At 37.8% G+C, this 10,000-nt stretch overlaps 1 protein-coding gene across 4 annotated transcripts in view; it reads right to left on the bottom strand.

The window, feature by feature from the left end:
• Nucleotides 1-8,997, bottom strand: part of LOC137975421 (BCAS3 microtubule associated cell migration factor-like) — a 22,184-nt gene extending 13,187 nt beyond the window's left edge. For 3 of the 4 annotated variants that reach the window (XM_068822540.1, XM_068822538.1, XM_068822539.1), the window contains exons 1-8: nt 8,749-8,967; nt 8,601-8,655; nt 6,958-7,033; nt 4,904-5,001; nt 2,178-2,259; nt 1,819-1,882; nt 1,603-1,710; nt 163-239 (exon numbers count right to left, since the gene is read on the bottom strand). In XM_068822540.1, the coding sequence (XP_068678641.1) occupies nt 163-239; nt 1,603-1,710; nt 1,819-1,882; nt 2,178-2,259; nt 4,904-5,001; nt 6,958-7,033; nt 8,601-8,655; nt 8,749-8,819 (631 nt within the window). In that variant the 5' untranslated portion in view covers nt 8,820-8,967. Of the gene's footprint in view, nt 1-162; nt 240-1,602; nt 1,711-1,818; nt 1,883-2,177; nt 2,260-4,903; nt 5,002-6,957; nt 7,034-8,600; nt 8,656-8,748 lie in introns of all 4 variants that reach the window. The other variant, XM_068822541.1, reaches the window with a different exon arrangement.
• Between the last annotated feature and the right edge of the window lie 1,003 nt (nt 8,998-10,000).

Raw genomic sequence — 10,000 nt, 5'->3', positions numbered from 1 at the left:
CAGAGGATCTGTACTCTCAATGCCCAAGGAATGAAAACATCTTGGACCTCTTTGCCTAACTGCCTCCATTAAATAACTTATGAAAACCACAAATTCGTAGATGGATCAAAAGGTGTAAAGCATCAAAACAGTTGTCCATTTTGAAACTATCTAGGTACTTACTAGTTATGCAAAAACAACTTTTGAAAGTGCAAGCATCAAATGCTGCTATTTTCTCTTGAAGAGCCACAACTATCAATCTACAAAATAATAAGAAATACCAGTACCATCAAAGCAATATCAACAACTGATATTAACCTCTTCTTTTTAAAAATTTGCCAATTTCATCACAACCTCTCTTTTCTTTTCTTTTTGAAATCAACAAAGTTTGTATGCTTAATACCTGACTGTCAAAACTTTCAGATTTAATTTGAATCTAGAGGTTTTACAATGTAGATTATTATAAGTAATGGTACAGGTCTTGGATTCAACAGTCCGGTATTTTTTGCATTATCTCAAAATTGACCAGCAGGCCCCAGAGAGCTGGAGCGAGGGGAGAATGACGTCAAAGACTCTCTCCAATAAGAATGCATATTAACTGTACAAGACACATGTTTAAGTTTAGTCTGAAAGTGTCAACCTCCAGTGCTACATGCTAAATCAGTTGAGTGCATACGCAGCGGATTCTTACGTCCAGAATGAATCTGACATAAAGAATTTATGAGATGATAGATAGCCAACGAGGCGCGTAGTGCCGAGTTGGCTATAATCATCTCATATCCAACAAGCGCAAGTGGAATAATTGTTTTATTAAAAACGCCCCCAAAATATAGAAAAATAGACTACAATAAAAATAAAAAGGCCCAAAAAATCACGCGTATGCTTGCCGTGTTTGTAGATCATGGTATAATGGCTCATAACCCATGACGGCTTAGCCAATCAAAACTCTCGAATTGCATTATCCAATGATCCAGTTTTTAATAATTAACAATTATTCCATGAGCGCGCATTGGATATGAGATGGTAAATAGCCAACGAGGCGCATAGTGCCGAGTTGGCTTTAACCACTCTCGTATCCAACAAGCGCGAATGGAATAATTGTTTTTAATTATTAAATTCCTTAAACTCCAAAAGTTTAGAAGTTCGAAATACGAGCGAAAAAAGCGAGAAAATCCTAGCGAAATCGAAAAAAGTTGATGAAGATGCGATGTTGTGTAATACCTCGTGGTCAGACAGACGCAGGATCATCACAAAAACATTTCTTACCTTTTCGCATATCTCTAAGCTTCGAAAGTGATCCAAACTTTCCACAAAAACGTTTTTCTTTTGCTTTATACATGTACCAAAAGAAATTTCGCTTTCTGGCGTAAACGTTTTTAGTTTAGCAACGCTAAGCGCAATCATTTACCATATAAGGTCAAACTAAGGTATATGAGCTGATAACCGAGATTGAGTGAACCAATCAGAGCACGAGAATTGCATTATCCGAGGTTGAGAATTTAATAATTGGTGATATACATGTACAGTGTAGTGTTGTGAATTTCTTGAAAGTGCTGAAACTGGTTTGTCAGCCACCTTTTGTTAGTATTTGAATCTACCTGTAATTTTAAAACTATTTTATACCTTTGGTTGCTCAGTACATCATAAACTTCAGATTTGAATCCAATGGAGTGAACTTGCTCCCCAGAAGAAAGTGACCACAAGTTGACCGTGGAAAATGGCAGGGAAGGACTGGAAAAGAGGGAGAAGTAGTTTACAGACAACTAGTGCAAGGGTAACTTGAGGTTAGCACAAAAGGTGAAAAACATAAATCCAACAAACTTAAAATTAAAGAGTAACCTTGCGGCACCGCATACAGCAAAAAGAGGCCTGGAACCCGCATACTCATCTCTGGACTTTGCACCTTTGAAATAAAATGAGAATAAAAAGCCTGTTACACATCAAATAACAATTTTCACTTCTTCTATATCCACTTGTTCAAAGCACATCAATTAAAATAAGGGTATTTCCAGCACCTTCACAGTGGCACCCTCAGAAATCATATGGATGTATTTCTTCACCTTCTGAGATAAAACACATCAATTTTTTTCTGCTCACAAGAATTGACTGAAGGTGCGACTACATCACTCAGGAGTGAAAGGAAAATTACAAGTTTACCAAATAAAGGGGAATTTGTCACATGCACATCGATACAATACCTTCTAATGGGGTCTTGAGCATGCGTAACAGTCTAACAGGTCCCTGGCGAAGAGACAACACCTCCTGAGCTTCACCTGTGGACTGAAACAAAGCTAACCCTTTCAAACCTACATATAAGAATGCTACTTAAAGAGATTTGCTATCACTTGCAATAGTGCTAGAAAATTTCATTTTGGCTGAACCCAAACATTTTGATTGTTACTGCGCTTTTCATAATTCTGTGGAATTCATCTTCAAGCACCAACAGCCAAACTGCGTTTTGGCTTCCATCAATCAAACTTCCGACGCCAACCACAGATGACGAAATCAAATTATGCATGACATAACCCACCAATCAGCATCTTTGGTTTCCACGGTACATTCGCACATTCGAACTCAACGCTGATGGAAAGCAATGGAATCTGTCCAAATCCTTTTAAGGAAGAATTTCTTAAAACATACAGTATGTAATAATGGTGTTCGAACTGTGAACTAAACAAAAACTCTAATTCACTTTCCGGAGGCGCAGTCAATCTTTCCGGCTATGTTTGGAAATCTGATTGACGGAAGCCAAAATGCAGTTTGGGGCTTAGTACATGTACTTGAAGGTACATTGTAAGATTCCACAGAATTATGAAAATCGCAGTAATGGGAGGTAACTTATGTTGAGGAGTACATCTAGCTGACTGTTAAGCATGTAAAGTGCCAGCATTATGATTGACTGGAGATAACAGTAACCAGCACAGGAAATAAAATAATTCAAGAGCAAAACAGCCTATCAGGTCACCAATAAAACATCATGTGCATGAGCTTCAAAACAGATAAAACACTCCTTGTTAGAATTCTTTACATAAAGCATACTAATAATGCATAGCTTGTTTTTCTTGTATGTTAATGTTCTCCTCTCAAAATTTTAACCTTTGTACAGACTCCAGAGGGACACACATTTTGTGGAATGTTTTTGAAGCCGTTCCATTGACTTGCAGGTTGTGTTTTATCGGGACTAAAACCACTTGGCTTTGCCTTGTGGTTTAGGTAATATTTCTCAAAAACGAGTGTGCATGCTTCATTGGATTTCCAAATGCAAGAAAACATTTGAAATCACAAGTACGCAGGCAAAGTGGTTTAAAGGTTTCATTCATTTGGAAATCCAGGGAAGCAGTCAACACACAAGTTTTTGAAATTACTTCTCCAACAAAAGAAATTATTATAATTTCAATCCTTTTTTTCAAGTCAAAACTCTTTTGTACACCATACGGTTGCTCAGAAGCTTGTGAGAGCTGTGAGCAAGCATTGGTTGCAATGTCGGGAAGTAGAGTGCAGAGAGCAGATTTAGACCCCCTAAAAGCTGGGAGGAGGAAGAAGATTGTGTGGTCAGTGCTGTTTCGAATTCTATTATTCTGCCCATTATTATGCTATATTATAATTATTGTGACATGTTATGCCCAATTACTACGAAATCTCCATTGGTTATCCGTTGACCAAAGAATTAAGACCGCTCTCCTTGTCTACAAAGCACTAAATGGCATGTCTCCAAGCTACACAAAAGAACTCATTGTCCCATATGCTCCTACACGTAGACTGAGATCGTGCAATAAAGGCCTTCTTAAAGTGCCCCTGTGACTAAAAAATCAATTCATATTTTTCTTTAGATTTCAAAACTATGTTAACTAAACACTAAGTGACCCAAGTTTTAAGCCTTGATTTAAAAAAGACACCTCTTTATTTTAACTTTAATTTTCCTATTTAATGGTCCGCCATTACTACATTATGTTCTTGAGAGAGCTGGATCGAGGAGAAAATGACGTCAAAGGCTCACTAGTTTAAGAATGCAATAAGTGTGTACGCCGCAGAATTAATAAGCAGCACAGGGGTTTTGGGCTTTCAGACTTTTAAACTCACGCTTTGCATATATAATAAGCTGCGTTCACACGCTGAAATTTTAAGCTAGTGAGCCTCTGACGTCACTTTTCCCTGCATCCAACCGTCTGAGGTCCAATCGTTCAGTTTTGAACGTGAGTAATGGCGGACTGTGAAATCCAAAACTTACACTCAAAGTAAACGGCCTTTGGATAAAAATCAAAGCTCAAAATTTTGTCTGTCAGGTGTTAAGCAAACACACTTTCAAAATCTGAAGGAAAAAAGGAAGTGTTTTTTTTGATCACAGGGGCACTTTAAGATCCCAACATCAAGGACATCCAGTTTTGGTAATCGAATGTTCAGTGTTGCACCCCCAAGATTATGGAACAGTTTTCCTGACAATATACATGTAAGACTTAAAACAACAGTTCTATTGATGACTTTAAAAGAAGTTTAAAAACTTATCTTTTTTAATTAGCTTTTTGATTTCCACTAGATTTTATAAATATTTTTAATTTTTTATCTTTATATGTGTATTTTAACCTGTATTTGTCAAAAGCATTGAGACTTGCATGACATGCGTTTGTAAGAAATAAATTATTATTATTATTATTATTATTATTATTATTATTATTATTACAAAAACGAATCTGTGGGAAGCTATTGTACTTGTTTTTTTAAATTAATTAATTGATTTCATAACACACGTGTTTGAAATTCATAAATAGTGAATTAACAAGTAGTGTTTCATTGGGTTTCAAACTCATCAGCGTGAACAGAACGGGGTGATGCAATTGGCTTATTAACTTATGAATAATTATTAATGACTTTGAGAAAACCTGATAAAATTCAAGGAGCTTAGTCTAGGTGAGACTTTCACACTTACTGGTATGGTCCACACTTGAAACCCATTTGTGTAACCAAGAATAAGCAACAGTGGTAAAGCAACTCCTGAGGAAACCTCCTCTTGATGCAATGAATTATCTGAGGAAACCACAATAATAGGTGCACAATATTAAAATTGATAAGAACTCCTTGAAGTGATGTATAAGTTGCAACAACTTTGGCAAATTATTGAGACAAAGTTGTATCCAGTTTAGAGCAGAATTACTTTTAATTACCCTTTCCAGGTTTTTTAGTAAAATTTAAGGTTGGTAGCCAGTAAGAGGCTATATCAAGAACCATTTTTGTTACTTCATTTTACGGAAGAAAGGAGCCACCTTCTCTGAGTGAAGTAACCAACACTTTTCGTCTCTTGTCAGTACTTACTGAAACCACTGCCTTTCTGATGACAAGTTGTGTAACATTACCGTAAACACCAGTAGATAAGCCACACCTATTTTCCAAAAATTGTCGCTAGAAATTGGGGGTGCAGCTTATCTGCAGGAACATTTGAAAAAGGCCGCCTCCGGTGTCCAGTTTTTCATCCTCACATCGAATCTAATGCCTGATTACTAAGCTATGAAAATTGGGCTCACTTTCTTGTTGTAATGCAAAAATCTATGGAAAAACTGTGTGGAATGAAGAAATTCCTGTCAAAAAATACCAAAAACGATCAATCATATGTCAAAGTTGGTAGAAACGATGTTCATTATAATAAAGTGCTAAAATTGTGGGTAAGACTTTGAAGTATTTTCCATTTCAATGTTACTAGTGAGTTAACGTTCGATGAGCAGTGGATGAAGAAGACTTCTAAAGACTCTACTTAGGATTTCTTTTTGTTTCTTTCAAAAAACGTTTTTTCTTAAATTTGAGATGCTAAATTCAGGGTGCAGCTTATCTGCGGGTGTTTAAGGTACATTTTCAACCTTGGACATTGCATTTCTAGCTCTCTGACTGGGTCACTCAATTTTGGTTATCAGCTCACATACTGTATAACCTAATGTGGAAATTGATTGTGTCAAGTGTTGCCATGCTGGAAAGTGATTGGCTTTAATTTCCACAGGTCCAAACATTCAGAATTTAATGAAAATTTAATAAAACAATGATTTATTCCATTCAAGCATGTTGGATATGAGAATGATTATAGCCAACATTTACCGTCTCATATCCAATGGGTGCTCAAGGAATAACAATTATTGCTTATACAATAATGTAATTATCCTCAGAACTTAACCTTTTTTAAAATCCAGTATCTATGTAAACGATTTCCTCACTTCATTCATAAAAGACTTGTGTTCTACTCGGTATTTAGCCTATTCACTCAAATCTGCTATTCATTGTAACAACTGCCACACAATGAAGGGATCCTACAGCCTTTCAAGGAAGTCTAAGTTTCTGGGATCAATACCAGCAAGACTAGTCATGTACATACATTTAGCAAGTCTGTCGCTGTCGCTTGATTTGACAGCCAGGATCCAGTTGTCTAAAGGGTGGATAGCTCTATCTAAATGGCAACCCAGCAGATTATAAACTATTGCTTTTGGCAGCACTTATTTGATGCAAGGTGACTTGATCCATGGATAGTACCATCACCCTTTGCAACAACTGGAGTAGGTAAACAGGTTTGTCAGGTGTTTGACCCAGGCACAATCTGTCATCTGAAACACTGGGGTGCATTCCATTATGCCTGACCATCAGGTCGAAGACCAGTGGAAAATCAATTTACAAACAAACTGAAGCATTCCATTTACGTTTCGACCGAAATTTAAGCTATATCAAAGTGAAATGGGACTGGAAACGAGAATTTTTGTATGTAGAACGGCACATTTTGGTCAGACTGGACCAACCGGTCAAAGAGGACCACCTCCAGAGGTGGTCCCAAATATTCCGGTCAGACCGAACCGAAACGGACCTTTCCATTTGACTTCAGCCTGAAATTTCCGCAAATTCTGGCTTAATGGAAAGCACCCCTGGTAACACCTAATAAAGTGAGGGCCCAAACCATTTAATACTTCTCTCAAAGTCGTGTTGTCTGTTTCCTAAAGTGTATTTGCCTACCGTTTATGTCCGCTTCCTCAAACTTTACCCACAGTACTCTTTCTTTATCTTCCTGCTTCTGTACTCCAGTAACAGCCTAAGTATAATGCATCAAATTTAGAAATGGGAGGCCCAAAATGGCAACACTTATTTCAATTGATAAGATGTCATAAGGGTTCTTATGATTGCACAAAGTGTTGGCTTATGGGTCAAACTGTAAAGAATGCTTTAAGGGTCTTTATGACTCACTTAGGCTCATAAGCCAACACTCGCAACACATTAGCTTCACAACAGCATCCCACATTTCCAGACATGTACATAGTGTAGAAATATGGGTTATTGACTAAGCATGAGGTCAAGATGGCTGGATATTGGTCAAATTCTTTTTTTGGGGTGTTTATGGACTGAGACGAAGTTGAGGTCCATAAACACGCAAAAAAAGAACGAGGCCAATATCCAGCCATCTTGACTGAACAAGCTTGGTCAATAAAGGATTTATGATATGACTTAAAACACCAAAAAATGACCTTTGATCATGTGGGAGCAAGGGAGAAATCCCGAGCGGGCAAGATAGCTCCATCTTGCCCGCTCGGGTAGCCAATCACAGCATGTGATTTAGTTTATCTTGCCCGCTCACAGAGCTAGTCATATAATAAAGCTTATTATCATCTCGAGGTTTTGTGGCACACAGTAGCCCATTTTTAAAATCATTTTTATAACATTATTTTGTTGTTAAATTCTCTTAGAGAAGCTCACTTGAATTATCATCAGTTAGTACTTCTTGTACAGTTTTTCTTGGAAGATTGTTAGAATAGACTAAATGCAATGGTGATGGCCATTACATGTACGTGCTTCTTGTGCTAATGAGCCTAACTACATTCACTGTCACTTTGCAAACATAAATTATCAAAGAGGCTGCAATTTGATTCAATAAAATTAGATGCTAAAATAACAAGGGATTTGATTAAAACATGTGAACATCGTGATGATAAGCTGACCGGATATCACATTCAATTATAAATGCAACGCGATACGGCGACAGCTTGTTGAGAACAAGTTTGTACGTCACGAGTATAAACAACGTCATGATTGACTCAAGGAAAAACTTCTGATCTCGAAAATGTGTTGTTTATACCTTCTAATATGCAATGGTGAGGCTTTTGACAACAAAAGCTTTGCTTACGTGAGGCTTGCTGATAAAAGCACTATTTCTATCTGTTTCACCCGTTTTGATTTTTGTTTCTGAGATTCAAAACTGACTGTGTTTGCCCAGAAAGCTTGACTTACATCACGACTTTTTCAACACCTCAACGCAAAGCAGCTTCAGTAACCAAACCACATTGAAATTCAGCTGAACTTGTTGCATCGTCTATAGCGATCACTTAAAAATTTAAGGCTCAAGATAGCAAGGAATTGGCCTAAAAATACGTACCACACCTAATAGCTTACAATGTCACGTAAGCCCCAATTCTTCGCAATAGTCCGGATCGATTGGCACGACGGTTTTATCACATATCTGAAAATTTTCTAGGATTGACTGTCCTCAAAGAAGCTTAAATACACCTTGAGTCCACGATCTACCTAAATAAATCCTTAACTGATACAATGGATGACGCGATGAAAGTAATTTTCATGATCGAGCAAATTAAAGGCTCTTGACTTGCCTGTGGTACGACATCATGAAGAAAGCTCACCACACTCTCTACGTAGGACTTATCACTGCAAATAGAAGTAGATTTATCATCTTTGAAACACTGGGCAAACGTGAAAAAACTACAAACTTTCTTCAAATGAGAGAAAACTGTTAAAAACCTGATAGGTTGAGGTCGAACAACTAAACCTCCACCGCGCGATACCCTCCTCGCCGAGGACTCTACAGACATCGTTCAGAGCTATAAAAAGCTCTAATGGATCATCGACAGCACAGATCAGTATGCTGGATAACTTTTCCAATCAAATGTGCTCGCATTTCCATCGCCGTTTCTTCATTTCGTTCTTCAAAACACCAATTTTTGATGATCAAAATTCTGTTTTGGCGCTGCGTTACGTCAGAAAAACATTGTTTACAGCCTCGTTCCTATTTTTTTGAGGGAAACCTGGGTACAACCAAAATAGGAATTCAGGATACTGTGTCCCAGGACTTGTCGTAGAATAAGCCACTATTGTTCAGGTTGAAAGAGAGGTTTTTCGGATAAAGACAAAGGAAAGTGGATCATATGCTATAAATATCTTTCACACCCATTGCAACCAGGAGCCCATGACTAGGAGCCTCCCTATGCATTATATCCTTGACTCAACCTTTGCGCATATCTTTCTATTTTTAGAAGTAACCCTTCCAGGTTCAGCAGGAGACTCAGGCCCAGTTCAATCCCTATTTGGGTCGACCCAAAAAATAAAGTTCACAGGGTTGATTCAAACGTCGGAATTAATTTGTCGAACTTATCTCTAATCACGATGTACAATGCTTTCGTGAAAGAAGGAAATTGTGGAACGCCAAAATAAAGTACACAAATTCTTGCACTTTATTCGGCACATGAGAAGTTCGACGTCTGAATCGAAGTCGCTCCACAGTCGATTTTTCCCATGTAGACCACTCGAACTTAATTCTTGGGTCGACCCAAATTAGATGGGTCGAACTTAATCGATTCAAACGTCCATCTTGTCATGTACTTTATTGAATGAAGTAGGTTCGTTACATTTGAGTACATGAAAAGCTCAACGTTTGAACTAGGCCTCACATTTTACATCATTTTGCACAATTTGCATACATTGTTTGTGCTATTTTTGTCTTCGTTTGACAATAAGTTTGTTCTGATTGGCCATTCTAAACAGAGCGTGTAGAACTCGTGGCGTTCTAAAAATAGAAAGATACGCTCAAAGGTTGACTCATGGGGCTTGTCAACCTCGTTCCCAGGGTTTCTCTTCTCTGCCTCCTAATGTCGTTGAGGAGAAACGACATTAGGAGGCAGAGAAGAGAAACCCTGGGAACGAGGTTGAGGGCTTGTATGGTACAGGCAAGCTCCTCCTCACGGGCTTCTGTTACAACTTGTTTCTTTTAAACTCT

The sequence above is a fragment of the Montipora foliosa genome, chromosome 11, assembly GCF_036669935.1.
Source record: "Montipora foliosa isolate CH-2021 chromosome 11, ASM3666993v2, whole genome shotgun sequence".
In the NCBI taxonomy this organism is placed as follows: Eukaryota; Metazoa; Cnidaria; class Anthozoa; order Scleractinia; family Acroporidae; genus Montipora; species Montipora foliosa.
Note: the sequence above shows the minus strand (reverse complement) of the source record. Positions and strands in the feature narration are given on the sequence as shown.